General features: G+C 43.3%; 1 protein-coding gene across 1 annotated transcript in view; it reads right to left on the reverse strand.

The window, feature by feature from the left end:
* LOC126278388 (lipase 3-like) overlaps window positions 1-22,706 on the reverse strand; it is a 141,980-nt gene that overhangs the window by 92,854 nt on the left and 26,420 nt on the right. The window contains exons 2-3 of the mRNA XM_049978486.1: window positions 18,093-18,282; window positions 11,153-11,264 (exon numbers count right to left, since the gene is read on the reverse strand). Coding sequence (XP_049834443.1) covers window positions 11,153-11,264; window positions 18,093-18,282 — 302 coding nt within the window. The remainder of the gene's footprint in view (window positions 1-11,152; window positions 11,265-18,092; window positions 18,283-22,706) is intronic.

Raw genomic sequence — 22,706 nt, forward strand, 5'->3', positions numbered from 1 at the left:
GGAGTGACTAAGGAGCTGCCTGGTCTCTGGCAACCAGACCAGACGATGGTTAACCATTCACTCCGGGGCCTTTCCTACACAGCTCGTTAAGGCGACACTGCGGTAACTACTAGGACATTTGCTTTCCTTTCCTGGTTTGAGGAGAGGTATCAAAATTGCTTTTCTGCACATGTTGGGAAATGGATCCGTCTACCTTATCAAATTAAAATACTCGAGCACGATTTTCCTTGATGCTGCTGACAAATGTCGAGATGCAGTACCGGATTTGGTAGTGACCAGGTGCAATGTCATAAGCCTCAGACAGTGCCGACTGAGCTGCCATATGGAGAAAAGTCAGTTGTAAGACTCAGAATGGTGGGATCTGAAGTCCAGCTTACCCTTTCATCTGGTTGCATGGATGTGGCAAAACGTTGATTCCTGGCTGGCATCAGCAGTAGCAATTGAAGGATAATCAGCCATGGTCTGAGTGATGTCTCTAGGTGCAGTTTGGAAACAGCCGTGTTTCATCATTGCTGCTATTGGTAAACAACTGTGTTTACCAGAAATCCTCCAGATTGTTTTCCATTCTTCTGTAGAAGTGGGTCGGTTGACGGATTTCAGGAACACTTGCCATGACCTTTTCCTGCTCTCGACAATTACGCATCGAACCTTGGCTCTCGAGACCCGAAAGACTATGAGGCTGTCTGCTGTCAGGTAGTACTTAAACCATTTAAGACCCCTATGCATGACCTGGATTTTTGAACAGCGCTCGTCACTTCACCAAGAAAAAAGATGCCTCTTAAGGTGACCTGGGACTTTGGGTTTGACAATTCAGTGGCAAGTTGGATCACTTGTCTGATGTAGTCCACACATTTCTGGATGCTGTCATGGTGTTCAAACATAGCCAGATGGCTGAACAGCATCCAATTAGCCCTTCTGATCATCAATTTTTATGGCTTCTTTTCAGGTAATGCTCCATCCTGTAGGAGAATGTGGAGTGGGAAACGGTCACTGGTATGACTTCCCACTGGACAGGGTCCACGAGGGTGGGAGTGAAGAAAGAGAGGTTTGAAGACCAATAATGGCCCATTAGGAGCACAGAAATGAGTGGGAATATCCGTCTTGAGGGTGCATAGCTTGTGACACATCATGAGGCTTTCCAAAACTCGACTCTGGTGGCAAGTACAAGTCGAGCCTCACAAGACATGATGGGCATTGAAGTCTCCCAGTAAGAGAAATAGCTTGGGGTCTTGTTCCATAAGGTCTTTTGGAGCATCAGTATCTATGGCATCACGTGGAGATAAATAAAGTGAGCAGACAGTGATTCTCTGGCACATATGAATTTCAACTGCAACTGCTTGCAGGTCAATAGCCAGTGGGAGAGCACAGGAGTGGTGCACATTATGTCAAACGCATCAACCCCTCCCTTGGCGCTTTCCTCAGTCAGGTCACCCTTGCGATAGATCATATAGCCCCATAGTACATGGACATGAGACGTTTTAAAACGCGTTTCCAGCAAACCGAAGGACAGGGGACATTCCTGTGGTAGGAATTCCTAAATGGTCCTGAACTCATTAACGTTCCATTTATGATGGGAGTCATTTATGATGGGTGTAGAATTTTTATCCTGACTTTCTGTCGGGAAAGGGAACCTGCGATGGATCGAGGCTCAGTTTTGGGGTGGAATGATTGCCCAGCGCCAAGTTCCATCGCCTCTGAAGAAGATTCATGAAAGGCGTCTGAGAGTTAGACGTCTACATCATCCGACGGTGTAATTCTTCTCTCTGTAAGTGGGAGATTATTTTATTTTATTTTATTTTACTGTTTGCGAAGGCTTCAAAGCCTCGGAGCGACAGCTACGGAGGTCGTAGTTTCAACGCTGGACGGTGGACAACACTGGATCCTTGGAGAGGCAGGGAGTGACACAATGTCGTAATCACAGACTTTTATGTAGGTATGGGGCAGGGGGAGCATTCGAAGTTACTTCATCAACGTAAGTGCATTGAAAAACTCAGGTACTTGTGCTGAAATTAGCAACCTCTGTTTGTATACCGGCATCAGTTTTCTGGATTGGCTTTTTGAAAACGGAACAAAGGAGGCAACGAACATGGGCTGTAGCATGGCATCGTATATCTTTGTTGTTTTCGTCACCTGGATCTTCCATTCTTCAAGGAAGGCAGACAGAGTGATCCCAAAGAGCTGACATGCTTCGGAGGAGAGGAACGACCAGTTTCATCAAGGGCAGCTTCACCACATTTGCCACAAGTGGATTCTCTCTTACAACCATGAGTAGCGTTCCCAAAGTGTTGGCGTTTAGAACAGTGCATTGGGTTCACAAAATACGGCTGTATGCTTAGGTGAAGGAAACCTGCCTTGACATTCTCAATCGTTTGGTGCTGTTAAATGTAATGATAAAAGAGTATGATTTGACAAGATCGGCATACATCCCTTCATGATGTTTTGCACGGCAACAGTAGCTTCCTGGCATAAGTCAGCTTTCAGTTATTCTTGTGGAATGTCAACCAGATCCCTGCAAGTCACAAGATCTTTGCTGTAGTTCAAGTTGTTGTGCAGTTCAGTTCCAATTACATACTTACCGAGGCACTGACCTTGTTGGATGTTCTCCACTTGTTGGGAACTAGACGTTGCGTCCAGCAGGATGCTATTGTACAAGCGCTTAAGAGATTGGAATGTAACAGCAACGTCTCTAAACCTTTTTGTATGTGGAATGGTGGAACTTTATTGAAACAGCCCCCTTATCTTTTAACTATTATAAACACATTCTGACAAACAGCACGCGTTCTGTTACCATTGACTGAGTCAGGAGGACTGGCTTCTCAAGCCCTCTTATTAGAATGGGTGTTGGTATCTTCCAATGGCCCACCTCTCCCGCTGGGAGGAGGGGCGTATAGTTTCAAAGGATCCGTCCCGGTACCATGAGTAGCTAGGAAATAAAAGTTCACCTACACAGAGCGCACATACCTTTCAAAGTCGTAAACAGTTGATACATTAAAGGTACTCGCAACTTTGAAAAGGACAACGATCAGTTGTGGAACGGAATGTCGGCAATGGTGCGTCTACAGAGGACTGGCAGTACTTACCAGCACCCATCTCAGGGTCCCCGGGGGCGCCAGGCCCATACCCAACAAACGAATGCTGGGCCCATGAGCGCTCCAGACATCGATATCCCCAGCAACAGCAGCGCTGCATGTAAGAGGCTTCTACATTGAATTAACATCTTGAGATACTCCACAGTGCACATGTTCAAAGTGTCCGAGTGCTGTGAGCCAAACAGTTGGCACAAAGCAATAAGGATCGCCTGGGACACACGCAATCTACAGGACGCACAAGTTAAAGCAGTCTTTGACGATTCTGTACAGCAGGGGTATTAATCTCTTTTACCTACAACCCACTTTTGTATGTCCATTTAAAGAAAATTTTCTAATCACCCACCAGATCCACATTAATGGTAATTTATAAAGTATTATAAAATAAACAAGTAACTTTACTTTTATAGAATTTTAAAGCAGATTCACAGCAAGTTGAAGCATACAATAATAATAACCAAATACTTCTACCAAAATGTTATGAAAACATAATGAAAACTTTTTGGAACTCCTAAAGCATACTGCGCACACGACATCTTGAATGCGTATCAATTGGTGGTGGAGATTTAGTTGACTACCACTGATGAAGACTATGTGTTGGAACATAAAGTTTATGAGAAGAAGGAGTTAGACAAGTGTATAAGTGTGTGTACATGTGTTATACTTTGTTACAGCAATATTATTGGCACTAACTGAAATTCAGTACAAACAGAGTTGCATACTTCATATCCGCATGTTGTAGTGCTTAAATAGTTTGAATGCAATACATGCTGTGTTTAAAGCATAGAAAACAGTTATTTGAAAAATGTTGTGGGATGATGATTAGGGTTGATGTAGAACTAAAAAGAGTGGCTTCGTTTTAACAACATTGGTACATTTAACTATGTTTTCCGGTCTGGATGGTCTTATCTGACAAGAGAATGGTCCAATCAGACATGTCTAAAACTATCCTGAAATTTTTCACACTGGAAGAATACACCGACAGAAATGTAGTATCAAAATTTTAGCTCCTAAGGCGTGCTGCAAGCATCTTTTCTATGTTAAAAGTTATTTTTTCAGCATGAATAACCGCTTACAACAGTGGTTTGTACAGGCCTTCCTGCCTGGTACGCCAGTCGACGTATAAGCAGACGCAGCCACAATAGGGGAGCTTAGCGCCACCTAGTACAACGTTCAGACTGCACACACGCGAATTTCAAGCACTTACACCATACCAAAAAAGTCTCAAATCATCAGTTTATGAATAACTTGCAGTTCGTATTGAAAACTAGACTGTTGCGGGTGTAATTATTACACAAGTGACTTACAGAGATGAGTGGATCGAGGCAGAATGTGATGTTACGTTACAGACGTTGTTCGTCAGTCAGAACTTTCAATTCCTTATTCCCTGTTTATTCCCTTTAGTCGTCACGAAAATGCGAAGTGACTGTAGTATGATGGAGACATTTCCCACACGCCAGGCACCCCTGATAAATGAGAAGTTCATGCGTTCAGAGACTTCACAATATTTATTAGTTTTATTTAGGCAAAACTGCAACTGAGTAAGAAATGATCGTGGCAGTTGTTCTGCATATTGTGATATGAACCAGGCGCAAGTGATCAAATTCGTAAAATGTGATTTTGCAGACTGACAATTCGAATTTTCTTTATCGGGAGGCTGAATCACACTATTAGTTCTGGGTGGAATCTGAATTTCTTTTAGCCGCCCTACAGAAGACAGAGGTATCAGACATATCAAAGCCAAGAGCTCAGCTAAAGCAATGAATGATTTTCTACAAATGTTAACAAGACGTTTCGGATGTACCATCTAAAATTATTCTTCATCATTTTTCGCAATTTCGGTATGTCTGTTACTGTATCTTTTCAAATAAAGAGCCCTTTTTGAATTTTTGGTCCTAGCTTGGTTTGATATTCCTGAAGACAGATATATAGCTGTGGAAACATTTTAGGGGATAAGAAGAAGCTTTGCTTCACGTCAGCTGCGAATTTCTAAGTAGTATTACCTATAAATGGCATCTTCTCTACATGTTTAATTGAGGTAAGCCTCGTAATTTTTTTTTACATTTACATTACACTCCGTAAGCCACCTAATGGTGTGTGACGAATACTTTCAGTACCACTATCTGATCCCTCCAACCCTGTTCCAATCGCGAATAGTGCGTTTGACGAATGATTGCGGCTTTCTTTTCGGAATTATTTTCCGAACCTGTTTATGAGGTCCAAGGAGGCTGGAAATCAGCAATGTTCGTATGACTTGGAATTCAGAGTGCCCAGTCTCGTAGATCTCTCTCAGTAACAGTGCATTGACTCTCACGAGGCTTTCAAAGTATTTCAAATACTTCTTCTCTACCACTTTTTCCATTCATACTATTCATGTACATATTTTACGAAACGAAATTGGCTTCACACAATGCTTAATGTTTAGCGTTTTCCTCCTTGTTTTCTTTTAATAACAGACCTGACGACAGCTAGGAGCGCTTTTTGCCTGCTGTGTTACGAGGTAAGTAATTTAGCAAGTAATTAATTGTTTTTTGCTGAAGGACTACTACATCGCAAATATATATATATATATAATGTTCTATAGTATTTTCGTGCGTTAGTGTCAGATACACTTGATACATTGAAGGTTTCAATTTTTATTTGCGTCTGAATAGGAAAAGCGAAGTTTCTGTTTAGGATAGTTTCGCGTGTACACAAACATTTGTTTACATTCTTAACTGTCAGTGTACAGTACTTAGTATTTAGGTTTATTAGTGTCGTTTAGACTCGATACATTGAGGGTATCAGTTTTTATAGTTTTATTACGTCATTCTGACGTGTACATAAACGTTTTTTAACATTGTAAGTACGAGGGACAATCAGCAGGTGGAGCTTACCATAGGTTACTGTTTAATTCTTTAATAATATTTACTAGGGGCTGTCTAGTTAGCGACTCCCAGGATGATGTCATATTTCTCGACTTTCCAAATGCATACGACTCAGTTCCGCACTGTCGCTAGGCTCCAAAAAGTACCCGCTTACGGTGTATCCGATGACATATGCGGTTGGATAGAAAGTTTTCTAACAGACAGAGAGCAGTATGTCGTCCTGAATGGGGTGACTTCAACAGAAACAAGCATAACTTCAGTTGTGCCCTAGGGCAGCGTAATACGTCCGCTGCTTTTTACGATTAACGTAAACGATCTGGTTGATGGTATTGACAGCGATATTAGACAGTTTGCTGATGATGCTGAAGTCTCCAGGAAAGTAGTACCACACTAAAGTTGTGATCAAATCAACGAGCATTTGCAGAAAATTAATACGTGGTGAAATGACTGGCAGTTATCTCTCAAAACTAGTAAGTGTAACCTAGTGCGTATAACTAGGCGAAAATCACGATTAATGTACGAGTATAAAAATAAATGCCCAGTCTTTGGTAGCGGTAACATCAGTCAAGTATCTGGATGTGACTGTTCGAAATGATCTCAAATGGAATGATCAGATTATACAAGTAAGGGATAAGGCGAACTCTAGATTGCGGTTTATTGGTATAATCCCGATGCGATGTAGTAGTCCTTCAACAAAGGAAATTGCTTGCTATACGTTACTTCGTCCAGTCTTAGAGTATTGTTCATCTGTATGGGACCCTTACCAGTTGGGTCTGATTCAAGAAATTGAGAAGGTCCAAAGATGAGCGGCAAGATTCGTGACTGGTACATGTAGCCCGCGAGAGCGCTACAAATCTTATAGAAAGTTTGAAGTGGGACACACTTGCAGATAGACGACGCGCTAAACGGAAGGAGCTGGTCACTAAATTCCAAAATCCGATCTTCGCCGAGGATGTAGAGCATATATTATTACCACCAACTTTCAAATCGCGAAATGATCAACAATCAGAGACGAGGGAAATTAGAGTTCGTACTGAGGCGTTGAGACAATCGTTTTTCCCTCGCGTGATTCGCGAGTGGAACAGAGGGGAGAGGGGAATACGACACTGGCGCGGATAGTGTCCTCCGCCACAAACCACTTGGTGGCTAGCGGAGCATACATGTAGATGTACAACCCAAAAAATTTATAGCTTTCCCTTTTTCAGAGATAATTATTGCTGCACATGTTTTCTTTGGGCCTGGAAGTTTCGAAGTTTCTCCATTTATGATGTGGAACTTAGGTAACACGTCACAGTTAAAACCACCGTTCATAGACTCCTCAGAGTTATTTCGTGTTGCTTCTATTGTTTCGCCGGTTGCGGTGGTCTCGCGGTTAAGGCGCTCAGTCCGGAACCGCGCGACTGCTACGGTCGCAGGTTCGAATCCTGCCTCGGGCATGGATGTGTGTGATGTCCTTAGGTTAGTTAGGTTTAAGTAGTTCTAAGTCCCATAGTGCTCAGAACCATTAGAACCATTTTTTCTATTGTTTCGAAAATATGTAACGAAATGTCGACATCATTTCAATGAATGTCCAAGAAATTAACTAATAATTAACACAACGGCAAGTCTTCAGAAGAAGTAGGTGATTTCGATTACATGCCACGTTACTCGTATTTCATATTTGTAAGACTGAAAGTATTAACTGGGTCACACATTACTATGAAACTCTGGAAACTTCACAGAGACAGATACTGATTGTTAGCAAGCATAGGTGAAGAAATGAGAAAGAAAATGAATTCAGTTTTATCTCCATTGTCCAAATTTAGCGATGCTGCAAAGGCAACTGCTAATTATTATTTATATTAAATGAGTTGTAAGTTCGGACGAATGTTGACTGTGAACAATATATTGTGTCATATAAACTATCAATGGAAAGAGAAGTTCGCATTAGAAATTATGACTGCATTGTGGCATATTATCTATCTACCGATGTGCCACCAACTAGGGATATGTGCTCATCGTGTCGCGCATGTGCTGTCTGCTGCAGCTACGGCAGGGGTGTACATTTATCCAGCCAAATGATGAGCTACAAATTTGGCAGTTTTCAACATTTTTTATACAATACTTATAGTGTGTCTCAGCACCTACAGTTTTGACGTTGGATTTCTTTCTGCGTATTATTCCTGATAAAAAAATTTCAGGGCAGCTTGCGACATGTCACATTCGACCAATCTCTCGTGAGTGCAGTAGGAGCTCGAATATTGTTCGTCTAAGAAAGGTGTTTGTACGTCAGTTTACTCACTTCCTTCTGGTACAGACAGCCTCACATCAGGTTGGCACAGGTGTGGCCGAATTGAGGATAAGTGTCTTCCATTGGGAATAGTATGATATCAGAACGGTCAGTACGCATATGAAACTTCCTGGCAGATTGAAACTGTGTGCCCGACCGAGACTCGAACTCGGCACCTTTGCCTTTCGCGGGCAAGTGCTCTACCAACTGAGCTACCGAAGCACGACTCACGCCCGCTACTCACAGCTTTACTTCTGTCAGTACCTCGTCTCCTACCTTCCAAACTTTACAGAAGCTCTCCTGCGAACCTTGCAGAACTAGCACTCCTGAAAGAAAGGATATTGCGGAGACATGGCTTAGCCACAGCCTGGGGGATGTTTCCAGAATGAGATTTTCACTCTGCAGCGGAGTGTGCGCTGATATGAAGCTTCCTGGCAGATTAAAACTGAGCACTTGCCCGCGAAAGGCAAAGGTGCCGAGTTCGAGTCTCGGTCGGGCACACAGTTTTAATCTGCCGGGAAGTTTCGTATCAGTACGCATATGTTCTCCGTGGTCCCGCACATGGGCAAGCATCAGTGGTGGGGAAAGTGAGAGACGCCGCATACGACTGGGAAGGGTTATTCTGCGCGAAAGTAGTGTGCGGATAGAGTTGTGTGGCGCGCTCTGCAGCAGTCCTGGGTTCGACAGCTCTTGCGCCTGCTGGCACACGTCAGTGCAGAGGCCAGCGATGTGGTGCACCAGCTACTGTGGTCTGAAGATCTCCTCAACTTTTTAATAAAATGTCAGTAAGCATTCTTTGTCCTGTCCATCCTACTACACTCACAGTGGTAATTGTTTAAACACTGTAATTGTCTAAAAATGACGATTTTTATAATGACTCACAGAAGTGGGGTATCTTCAATTTCGCACCATATTAAACTTAGCGGAAGTGCGCTAGTGTCAGTTAGCGCAATTCTGGCAGATCCGTCACCTTCGATTCTTTAGTCTCCCACCGTTTCCAACGTGGCACGGCTAGCAGTAGTTGGGGCACCTTGGCTTCTGGTGCCAGAGGAGCGGACGTAAGAGCGCAGGAAGCCTGGCTTGAAACCGCACTTTCCATCTACTGATGATGATAATGCTGGAGATGACGTCGTACACTCTGATTGTTTGATTCAGGTAGCAAATAATGTACATTGGTGAGTGGGAATTGAAAATTATTAGTGAGTCTTACATTACACTATTTTTAAGTTTGTTATTTACGAGTATCAATGAGACACGCTTAATTTACACAGTAAAATTTCTATGTCATGCAATAACTATATGTTGTTATCATATATTCGCAAATACTTCTATAAATTAAGTAAGAAAGACAACGAGAACCTAATATGCCAGGGACAACGATATCACTACAGATACAGACAGGGCATGAGTTTGGATTGAGGAAACGCAGGAAAGTAATGTTCAAAAAATGTTAAAATGTGTGTGAAATCGTATGGGACTTAACTGATAAGGTCATCAGTCCCTAAGCTTACACACTACTTAACCTAAATTATCCTAAGGACAAATACATACACCCATGCCCGAGGGAGGACTCGAACCTCCGCCGGGAAAGTAATGCACTTAATTCTTTCAAGGGAACCATCCCAACATTTTCCTGAAGCAATTTAGGAAAACTCTGGAATTCTACAAATGGTTCAAATGGCTCTGAGCACTATGGGACTCAACTGCTGTGGTCATTAGTCCCCTAGAACTTAGAACTACTTAAACCTAGCTAACCTAAGGACATCACACACATCCATGCCCGAGGCAGGATTCGAACCTGCGACCATAGCAGTCGCACGGTTCCGGACTGCGCGCCTAGAACCGCTAGACCACCGCGGCCGGCTGGAATTCTACAGATGAGTGGCTAGACGAGGTCTGAACCATACTGTTGACACAAATTTTAGGCTATTACCTACGGTTTATATTACGAATTCCACAACCACGCTGACTTGAAGTTACGTGTGTCGAGACCAAATATCAGGGCTGTCATTCGTTTTATGTGTGTTGTTAAACTGAATGAGCATCTTCAGTAAACGCCTGTAACTGGTCAATAGTGATGCAGTAATATTGCAACCTTAGATACTGACTGCTCGCTGTACATATTTATTCCTAATGTTGTCTCAAATAGTTAGCACGAGTAAGAAGAAACAAAAGTAGTTTGAGTCACGACGATTTTATTTAACGTTACTGACATTCAATGAATGGGACAATGAGGTGGCCATAACATGGAATGAAGTCCGTGAAATAACACTGAAACCCGCTCAACGCCGATGTCACGTGTACGTCACGCAAAATCGCACTTTTGTGGCACGAGGGTACTTGTACTCAGTGTCCCTAATTTTCGTGAGCAGGTGCTTTGACCACTGCGCTATCTGAACACTATCCAGACTTAAGCAAAACGTCCATTGCCATTCATATTCCTTCTCATTAATTCTGAAGACTATGATCAGCAATTCTGCCTCGATATATTCGGTATACTATTGGTTTCTATAACAAAATTTCTTGTCCCTGGAACGTTACTGATTTCATCCTGCTGCACCTGCATTCCTTTCTACTCAGTGAATTTCATTCCATACCTATGTATCCCTTGAAGAAGAGCAAGATAAAGTTCTACACCAAATCCATGCCAGCTCCCCCCCCCCCCCTCCACCCCAGTGATGCTATACCCACAAACTCCATTGGAGAACCCCTGGGAGCACTGTTCAGAAATCGTGTGTAGAGCATCAGTGACAATGAAAGTTCACTTGAGGTAGCCTAATTGTTAAGGTGATCGCTCGGCTGTCTGTGGGCCACAATACTTCAGCAGTCGCGACACGGAAGGTGAGAGCTGTCCAGAGCGACTGACCCCTACTGTTGCCTCGGTATGTGGGAGCGAGTCCAGGGTCGGTGGTGCCGCCGCGGTTACTCACTTGAAGCGCCAGTACTCTGGCTGGCTGCGTGACCAGCGCCTGTGGCCAGTGTAGACGGACCCACGCAGGTTCCCCAGCATGACGTCATACCCCGCGTCGGACAAAGGTTTCACTGTTGGCAACAGAAAAAGTACTCTCATTCACACATTTTATCAGAATTTTTTCCAAAAAATCTGTGTGCACAGGTAGGTCTTGTCCCACAAATGGTCCATCAACATACTTAGCCTGACATTCTCCTTTCCGCTTCCAGTAAACACTCTAACAAGTTTTAGAAATGGCGTGTTGTAACTTTTGTCTTCTTTAAGAGGAAGAGGTTACAAGTCCCACTGGTCATGATATTGTAGGAGATGGATCGAACGTTGGTCTTGTGATGATGGACACTTCAGACATTTGTCTGTAGACATGTAGACAAATTTTGGAAAACTAAGAACCCTATACTTGGTTGGACATTGAACGCTGGTTCTCCAGAATGTGACTACTGTTCCGTATAATACAGTTCACTTTTTTCAGTAGCTGTACAGCAAGTACAAACCATTCAGTCTGCGGATAACTCTGTAAATATAATCCTATGTAGAAACTTTATGGACACTTACACAGCGAAATGGTACCAGATCTCAACAGGTGGCACTAATCTCTTCGTTCTATTGTGCAACATTACTTCATCATGTTACTGCAAATTTTTATTTCGTTTGTAATATTATGAAGCTAAATGAAATACAGTTATTGCAGATATGTAACTTGTTTGGTTTGCTGATGATGAACATTGTGCTTGATATCTTTAACGATGAATAAATTAATAAGTAATAAACGTTAATGTTCAAAATGAAATCTACAACTCACTAATTACAAATGAATGAGAATATCGAGAAAAAACCAGCGTACCATATTGGTAATTGTGAAGTTGAACAAAGCTTCAAAAATAAAACTGGAAAGAGATGTTTGAAATCGCTAAAACTATAAGATGGATGATTAACAATAGTAGAATATAAATGAATAGTGACTATAAGGTAGTTGTACACTATGGCGCTTTGTGGGACAATATTTACAGTTTGTTACATGATGCAGAATTTGGATATTGGATAAAGTAAATGGATTTATAGAACATATTTATATAATTGCAATAGGAGTCATAATCATTTTCCACATCACTAATTACCCAATTATTTTTCCAGTAAAGTTCACAAGACAACTAATCCATAAAAAGTCTAAACCCAAATGGCCACGGCACATTGTGTGAGGGTTTATACTCCAGATCAGGGTTACCAGGGAATGAGAGTTGTATTTCCTATTTACGTGACACTTCCTACTATGCACCTATTGGAACACTTCCCACTAACGCCTTCCAACGTTGATAACTGCAGCCCTAGTAGTAGTGAGGCTGTGGCGGTACTGGTGTAGTCTGCACTACTGTGAGATTTCTCATTTCATATAACATCACAATGACATGCGATTTTACCATAATTCCCCCTACCCCAGCTCTCTGATGTCGCAGGAAAACAATTCTATTTATAAACAGGCAGGAAATTCAAAGCTGATGGGAAATTGGAAAGAGACCAACTGTGCTAAAGGGTTTTTCCCACTTCGCTGAGGTGGCGCAGTGGTTAGCACATTGGACTCGCATTCGGAAGGATGATGGTTCAATCCCACATCCGGCCATCCTGATTTAGGTTTTCCGTGATTTCCCTAAATCGCTCCAGGCAAATGCCAGGATGGTTCCTTTGAAAGGGCACGGCCGGCTTCCTTCCCCATCCTTCCCTAATCTTATGAGACCGATAACCTCGCTGTTTGCTCTCTTCCCCCAAACATCCAACCAACTAACCCACTTCGCTGATGTTTCAAGCCACTTGTCCTAAGTGAAATATGATGAGAAATTATAAAATCCTAGACTGACAATTGTCCAGTTGGTATGTAATTAAAGAATCCAAGATGGTGGACTGTGGGATATTGGCACAGCCTGTATAATTACAAGTCTATTTAGCTCCAAGATGCTAATCCAAAATGGCGGATCTGGGAACACTGGCGTAGCTTGCATTTTTTGTACATTTTTCTCAGCCATATGACATCAGAACTCAAGATGGCTAAACTGTGGATACTAATGTAACCTGCATGGTTGCCAGGACACTTGCACTAGGTATAGAATGCAAGAGGGTTGAACCTACATAGTTGTAAGATTTCACATTTTTTAAGTCTCAAATCGTATCATAATTTTAAAATGGTATAAAATTCTAAAATTCACTTATCTCTATGTTTAAAACTCATACAGAGTATATGCTTAAACAATTTTTCCCACTGCAGTTCCTTTAAGTCCACATGTGATGTGTCGGAACAATTTCTCCTAACGACTTGCTAGCCAGCTAGTGCTCTTACCACTACCCCTGGAGTAGGATAGCGATGGTTAATTCTTTATTTAAAACGAATGTGGTGGAATGAGCACCTTTCCACAGTCAGAGTGACTGCACAGGCCCTTCACCGATGCTACTGCCAGGAACCGTCTCTCCACTATGGCAGTTCAGATACGAGGGAATGTGACACATGCTGAGAGCAAAGAATTCCCCACCACAGCATCCAGCCAAATAGCGTTGTATGCCTCCCACTAGTCCAGGTTGCCCACACACTTCCTGGGTTGTGGTGTCACAGTGCTGGCTGCCATGCAGTTGCCATTCTGTGATGCTTGGCACATATCATGATACCTAATGCAACCACTCTCATGCTGCCTGGCAATGTATGAAGCACAATATAAACATTTCTTTCCCATGAAAGTCGTAACTTGTGTCTGAGTCTGCCTGTTAATTTGTTATTTCAGCTATGCTAGTCGCAACTGACCTACTTCCTACAACATGAAAATCCACTTAGCATTCACCAAGGATGTAACATAGAAAAGCACTTACACATACCATTTCTGGTCTACAGAACCTGTAACGCTATCTACAAATGACCTACTTTCCCCCAATTATGTTTCAGCTTCTTATTCACTTGCTAAGGATGTGAAGTTCTATTATGTGGCATCAGAGACTTTCATTATTTATCATACTCCACACACACACACACACACACACACACACACACACACACACACATACACGATGCACAGATTTTGGAGCAATTAAACTAATGCTATTCATCAAATAATAAATGGAGGTCACAAACCTTCAGACGTGATAATGGATATTTTGACTCAATAAGTAAATGCAGAGACTTGACGGTGGTCAATGTACGAAAACATGTGCTTGTTGTGGCACAGCTGGTATAGTCATATTACTTTTAGTAATCATATGTGCATCCCGTAAGATCAAAATCAGGACCTACAGTCTTCTACCCTACTAAAGCTTCAAACAGTGGGTACCTTACTAAGTGCAATAGATCAGCCCCACACACAACTGTTTTTATGAAGTTATGTGTACTTTGGAGAAGTTTTTTATATTTTGCTGGATATTTTGGTACAGTTTGGAAGCATGTTGACACAATCCTTTTTGCTGTTACGTTAATGTAGTCTTCATTGGATAATTTTCTGCTTCATATGAAATACTCAAAGTTGGACATATTTCAGTACCCTCGAGTGAGTTCTCACCATGTACTCCTGTATTTGCTAATCTCAAGATGAGAAAGTGAATTGCGTTAGTAGGACATCTGACTATGACTTCAAGCTAGGTGTAACTTTTGAGAAACTGCATTATTGCGGCACTAAAGTGATATTATCCCCTATATAGTGGTGCAGGCTGTGTGACAACCCAACTGCAATTGCAACCATGAATGCTTAAATACTCGAACGCCCACAGTATTCCTAGGTTATCACAAGGTCACTGCAGGGGCTTTACCATGCACACTGAAAATTCTCAATGAAACGAAATCCATTCACATCCATGAGCCCAGAGGTCATCTTGTCTTTACCTGTATTCGTTCTTGAATACATGTGCTTCAATGAGGCGAGTAGTTTTACTCGTTCTACAAACACAGCAGGAAATATTGTGTATATGACCGACTTGCCCATGCTTATCATTCACAAATAAATTACATTATTAATTTTCAGTATGCTTCTGAAAGAAATGATGAGCTGACATATTGCATATTTGAAAACACAAATTAACGGACTTCTGTGGTAAACTATCTGTTGGCTGCACAAATCCCTTACCTATTTTTTTACTGAGAAATTTCTAAAATAAATCGCCTGCTACTGTTTCTATAAGGGGGACTCAGGTTTGTTACCTGGCCCAGCCATATTAATTAGGGTTTTCGAAAGTTATGCCACATAATTACAGGTAACTGTTGGCATGTCTTGACAGTAGAAATAACTATAACATTCTCCTTCTTCTATCCATTATTAATAATATGAGAGTAAAGTCTCGTTCAGTAAATATTTATAGTCATTCATTATTATTACTGTGCACTATATTTAAATATTATTTACCTAATGGAACGGCATGGTCATGTGGCGACATTGCAGTGATCATGAGGGGAAGAAAATAAATAATAAGTGCTTGTAAGAAATATAATAAAGGGAGTAATAATGAAACATAACTGATGTCAAGAAAGCTGTAAGGAAAAGCTGTATCCTATCGGTGTTTCCAGCTGGTATCTACAAGACGCAGTGGAGAGAGTGAAAGAAAATATTTTGACAGAAAATCTAGAGGGAAGAAATATGAAATATGAGCCTCATAGACGTCACAGTGCTACTGCTAGATAGTGTTGAATGGTTCACACTATCACAAACCACAAACTGATTGAGGATGAACTAGACAAGAGAGTAAGTATTCTGATATTAAAAATTGACTTTATTCAAGGTAGAAATTGTAGAAGCTATAGTCAGAAAATCATCATAATGTGGGTGAGACTTCCATACTGTTTGGAAATAAAAGATAAAGTCGTATCAGAGGAGAATGTTAAAAATTACATGAATGGATAAATTAGAAAATAAAAAGGTACAAGGAAGGCGAGACCAGTGTGACACTGTCCCTAATTTTGGGCGTCATCATGAGAAAGGCACTGCAGCGTTATGTGAAGCGAGCAGGAAGGTGCGGAGACTCTGGTATGTAAATTCATCAACAAGCCTGTTCGCCCACCACAAGGTGGATCAGGCTGAGCTGTGACAGCAGCAGTGCAGCTATGAACGAGCCTGAGGAAAGTACCCACATTATGGGACCACAAAGGTAATGATGCCCCTTGAAGGGACGTATTGTCAGAATGTAGTTGCCATCAGCCACTATAGTTTGTACTATTGATCTAGCATAGTTATGTACATGTCTGCCAGCAACCTACAAGACACCAGGGCACACAACTCTCCGCCACATCATTGGTCAGTGAGCACCTGATGTCAGACTGGGCAGCCACTACAACGAGCCAAAGCCATGGACCTAAGTCAGCATCTATTAATTTGGAGCAGTGCAACAGATGAGCCATTTTCAGCCGCAACAACAGTAGCCAAACTCATGTCTTGGATGACAGCAATTCACACTCATGTTAGTACGACTGTCATCCATCCACACAAGTATGAGCTTCTCTTCCAGCAGCAGCAGACCTCTACGAAAACCAGGACAGACATTCACATGGCTGACTTATTTTTCATGTGGCTGGACAGCACCATCTGGGGCGTGTGTTGCTACGTGAAGCAAACAGTGCCTACAGAGTAGGACACAGATGGAACACATGCAGCACACCACCACCACAGCCTTCTGCAGCTAACGGCGCTGTCGGTGGGCCATGAGTCAGTAGGGTGAAAGGGGGGGGGGGGAGGGGGGCTGCCTGTGGTGTCACACCATGCACCAGGCAGCATGCACCACTCCAATCGTTGTAGTGCAAATATGAATATATATGAGCAAGCAGTGAAGGAAACAAAAGAAAAATTCGGAGTAGGTATTAAAATCCATGGAGAAGAAATATAAACTTTGAGGTTCGCCGATGACATTGTAATTCTGTCAGAGTCAACAAAGTACTTCGAGGAGCAGTTGAACGAAATGGATAGTGTCTTGAAAAGAGGATATAAGATGAACATGAACAAAAGCAAAATGAGGATAATGGAATGTAGTCTAATTAAGTCGGGGTGATGCTGAGGAAATTAGATTAGGAAATGAGACACTTACAGTAGTTAAGGAGTTTTGCTATTTAGGGAGCAAAATAACTGATGATTGTCGAAGTAGAGAGGATATAAAATGTAGACTGGCAATGGCAAGGAAAGGGTTTCTGAAGAAGAGAAATTTGTTAACGTCGGATATACATTTGTCAGGAAGTCATTTCTGAAAGTATTTGTATGGAGTGTAGCCATGTATGGAAGTGAAAGCTGGACGATAACTAGTTTGGACAAGGAGAGAATAGAAGCTTTCGAAATGTGGTGCTACAGAAGAATGCTGAGGATTAGATGGGTAGATCGTATAACTAATGAGGAGGCATTGAATAGAATTGGGGAGAAGAGAAGTTTGTGGCACAACTTGACTAGAAGAAGGAACCGGTTGGTAGGACATGTTCTGAGGCATCAAGGGATCACCAATTTAGTACTGGAGGGCAGCGTGGAGGGTAAAAATCGTAGAGGGAGACCAAGAGATGAATACACTAAGCAGATTCAGAAGGATGTAGGTTACAGTAAGTACTGGGAGATGAAGAAGCTAGCACAGGATAGAGTTGCATGGAGAGCTGCATGAAACCAGTCTCAGGACTAAAGACCACAACAACAACATGTTTCATTCCCTTGCTAGCACTGTCCAGTACTACTTTCTCAACACCCTGCCACTGCACGAGCTCTATGCCATAGTCCCGGGTCATTACACAAGGAAGGTCTGAGGAAAACTGTCAACAGGAAAAGCGTCTGCAGCGGAAATGGCGTGTCATTCATGGGAAAGTCGTCATACATATATTAATCCCTTATGGTAAATGGCTATAACCTGGATTATATACATGAGAGAAACGTGTACAATTACGATGTTAGTTTACAAGAGATGAGACTGATACATACGCATAGACTTATCGGGGAAGGGCAGAAGGAAGGTGTCGGAGCAACCTATGAGCCCTGAAACGGCCAGCAGAGCCCCACGGCGGGGAACGCCCGGCGGGACTGGCATGCGGTGCGCTGTCAGCAGGTAGCCGTCATCAGTCTCCACGGCGTGCGTCTCGCACGTCAAGCCGTAATCTCTGCATCCGTCCATCTGCAAACAGACCACATCTGGTACGTAACACCAACTGCAAGATCCGCGCCGGCCGGAGTGCCCGAGCAGTTCTGGCGCTTCAGTCCGGAACCGCACGACCGCTACGGTTCGAATCCTGCCTCGGGCATGGATGTGTGTGATGTCCTGAGGTTAGTTAGGTTTCAGTAGTTCTAAGTTCTAGGGGACTGATGACCTCAGACGTTAAGTCCCATAGTGCTCAGAGCCATTCTGCGAGATGCGCTGGCGCCGCCCTCTAACAGCATAGCTGGGCCACTGGCGCTTTGGGGCTGATCCACACCGGCAGCACTGCGGAAGGCAGGCCGGCCACACCCCCACCAAAGCACGCCGGCCGTTCAGTAAGTAACGCCACAAATTTGCTTACACCCATTAATCCATACATATTATAAAAATATGTGTGCATGTCTATCAATAAATGTATGCATGCATCTTTCACATCTCTTAAACCACAGGACCGATTTCAAGTAAACTTGGAACATACGTATATCCCTTACTGTTGTGTAACAATTGCCATTGGGGTAGGAACATCACTCTTATCCTGGCTCAGGGGGATATGAATTCATTAACAATAAGATGTGTGAAAAACTGCCGCATCATACACGACGTTTAAGATTATTACTTCTGTGCTGCTCACTCTGTTCCCAATAAATGTCGCAGACAGTATTCACATATACTACCAAATGCATACACAAAATTATACAATTGGTGCCACAAATAGGACAGGAGCTGGGACATCTGAAAGATTCAGATGCGTGAAAAATTGTGATTCTTCAATTTCTCCAGGCGTATCTCATGACGAAATAAATCTCGGTTGAACAGCCTGGTTTGAGTGCGCATAGGACACAATATTTCGGCAATCGACCACGTTGCCATCATCAGGTGCGCTGATGTAGTGACCGGCGGTGGGCCGGCGCCAGGTATATATAGGGCAACCACCCTCCCTCTCCTCCCTCAGGCTCTTCCTATGAGTCGGTGCGGTCCAGGTGCAGCGTCCGTTCTCCCGCCGTCTGGGCGCTGCGTCCTAGGTCTCCTCGTTCAGGAGGGTCTGCCGGCACCGCTCTCGTTATTCTTCCCTCCTCCCCAGAAGTCGTTACACTCTGGGAAATGTCCTTTTTCTTGTTAATCCGGGTGATTAGGGGTTCCCACGCCTTGCTAAGGATGTAACCGCCGTCGCGATTTAGTTGTGGCTCCCTTACTGTAATATCTGTGGCTTCTTTGATGTCACACTCCCAGTATTTGGAAGTCTGTGTCAGGACTTTGGTTTGGTCATAATCCATGCTTCGGAGTTCCGACAGGCAATACTCAGCGATTTCCGACTTACTGGGCTGTTGCAGTCTAGTGTGCCGTTGATGTTCTCGGCATCGGTATTCAGTGGTACAAATGGGCTGCCCTAAGTATATACTACCACATTGGCAAGGTATCTGATAAACCCCTGATTTACGTAGATCAAGGTTGTCCTGGAAACTACCAAGAAGGCTCTTGGTTTTGCTTGGAGGACGGAAGATGGTTATCACTCGGTGTTTACGTAAATTGCGTCCAGTTTTTCCGGATAAGGCCCCACAAAACGGAATAATAGCCATGGCCGCCTCTTCCTGAGTTTCATCCTCAGTTTCCACTTGTGCTGCAGGTGTCGGATGTAGAGCCTTCCAAATTCGCCCTTCCTTGTAACCGTTCCTCCGAAACACGTTCTTCAGATGGTCCAATTCTTGTTGGAGACTGTCCCTGTCGGAGATGATGTGCGCTATGTGTACAAGAGTTTTGAGCACGCCATTCTTTTGTGCCACCAGCGATCACCCGGATTAAGAAGAAAAAGGATATTTCCCAGAGTGTACCGACATCGGGAGAGGAGGGAAGAGTAACGAGAGCGGTGCCGGCAGACCCTCCTGAACTAGAAGACCTAGGACGCAGCGCCCAGACGGCGGGAGAACGGACGCGGTACCTGGATCGCACCGACTCATAGGAAGAGCCTGAGGGAGGAGCGGGAAGGGGATTGTCCTATATATACCTGGCGCCGGCCCACCGCCGGTCAGTACATCAGCGCACCTGATGATGGCAACGTGGTCGATTGCCGAAATATTGTGTCCTTTGCACACTCATACCAGACTGTTCACCCGAGATTTATTTCGTCACGTGAAAAATTGTCGCATCTTGCATGACGTTTAAGTTTATTACTTCTGTGCTACTAACTCTAATTGGCACTGATTACGTATTTGTTTATATGTTCAGATGTGCTAGCAAAACTAACGTGGTTCCATTTTTTAAAAAAACGTAGGTTTGTGTTAATCTTCCGTGCATGTTTTAATGGTTTGTATTAAACAATTACACTAGCCCCTCTCCTCACGTTCGGTCTGTGGAATCGGTTCGTCAGTATTTGATGCGATTTACGAAATATATCCAGCGGTAACGTTAGGTGACTCACCCTGTATTACATTTGCTACATCACAGTGGCTTCTTCAATGACCTCGAAGAGCACTATGACCAAATCACTGGCATTTGAAACAGCGCATGGAGTTGAGGATATAATGCCTTAGGCAAAGGAAACCTGCCTTAATGTGATCAGGAAGGTCCATGCTGGTGAAAGTCAGGAAGAGGAGTCAGATTTGGCAAGATCCCCGTCCACACTCTTCATGATGATTTGTATGTCGATTATACCTTCTGGAGGTCAGTCATTTTTCAATTCCTTCTTGGGACTGCTTACTAGATCCTGGCATGTCACATCACCTTTGGCGTAATTCAAAGTGGTGTGTAGGTCAGTTTCGATAACATATTTCCCAAGGCATTGACTTTTCTGGAGGCTCGTAACTTTTTCGGAACAAGACGTTTATAGCAACAGTATCTCATTAATAATCGCCTGACTGATTTTAAAGTGCCAGCAATGACCTCTAAGCCTCTTGGAATATAGAAAGGCGAAACTTTGTCGATGCTACCCTCTTTCCTTTTCACTATTACAACCATATTATGATTACCAGAGTGCGTTCTATTACTACAGACAACACTTTTGAAAGGAGATAGCAGGAACAGCTACACGGGTGCTCTTGTTTGGCTGAGTGTTAGCACCTGCTAGTGGAGCACCTTCCCACTGGGAGGAGGACAGAGTTCCGCGAGTTCCATCTCGGCGCCACGAGCAGCTGAGGAAAGAAAAGTCCACCTTGACGGAGCCCCGCACGGCCAGGTAAACCTCATCGAGGGAGGTGCGCCAGCTTCTCCATATATTGCCACCTAACGACTGTTTCACTTTAGCAGCAACGCGACTTATGGGCGCGAAGCACACCTTGAGACTGAAGAGTTTTTATAGATTTCTTCACCATGCCAAGCCACGATCTCCTAACGTTCCACCAACGCGGCACACGGTAATCGCTGAAGCATGCCCAGAGCATACTGTGACACAGGGCTGTCGGCGCTCACCAGTTCCCAGATCAATCAAATGATTGCTGGACCACTGATGGCAGTACGTGTATTCTTGACTACTGCAGTCTAGACAGCTTTCAACTGTGAAGCACAAGCCGCTGTAGGCGAAAACAATAGTCATCTGCAGAGTTATGAAGAGGTGTTGCTAAAGAGGTGTTTACGAAATCGCTCTTTCAGCACACAAAGCAGCTGTCGTTTTACATTTGCATATTGTGCATTTTTTTATTTGCAGGTCTGTTTCACAATTTCAAAGGTGTTTTCACGAATTCATGGAAATTTGTTTCTGTATTACACTACAAACACAGTTCATTTTTTTATCCGTTTGTAACAAAAATTTGGAAATGAAGGAAAAAAGACCCTATGGACTCACTACACTCAGCTGGCGGCTACACGGGTAGCGGAGGCTGTGTGGTGTGGACTGGGCGGTTTTTTAGGTTAGAAGGCCTCGGGAAAGTGCGGGATGGGCTGCAATGTCAAAGGGTGCTTGGCAATTACAGGACGTGCTTGGATCAAGGAACAGTAGGAATTATAGTTGTAAATTGTTGTAGTTGCGCTGGAAAAGTCCCTGAGCTTGGAGCGCTAATAGAAAGCACAGAAGCTGATATCGTTATAGGTACAGAAAGCTGGCTAAAGCCTGAAATAAGTTCTGCAGAAATTTTTACGAAGTCTCAGACGGTGTTCAGGAAAGATAGATTAGGCAGAATTGGTGGTGGAGTGTTTGTGTCTGTCAGTAGTGGTTTATCTTGTAGTGAAGTCGAAGTAGATACTCCGTGCGAATTGGTGTGGGTGGAGGTTATACTTAACAGCCGAATTAAGTTAATGATTGGCTCCTTCTACCGACCCCCAGACTCCGATGATACAGTTGCGGAACAGTTCAGAGAAAGTTTGAGTCCCGTAACAAATAAATACCCCACTCATACGGTTATAGTTGGTGGGGACTTCAACCTACCCTCGGTATGTTGGCAAAAATACTTGTTCAAAACCGGTGGTAGGCAGAA

Source organism: Schistocerca gregaria, chromosome 6 (genome assembly GCF_023897955.1).
Source record: "Schistocerca gregaria isolate iqSchGreg1 chromosome 6, iqSchGreg1.2, whole genome shotgun sequence".
NCBI classification, from domain to species: Eukaryota; Metazoa; Arthropoda; class Insecta; order Orthoptera; family Acrididae; genus Schistocerca; species Schistocerca gregaria.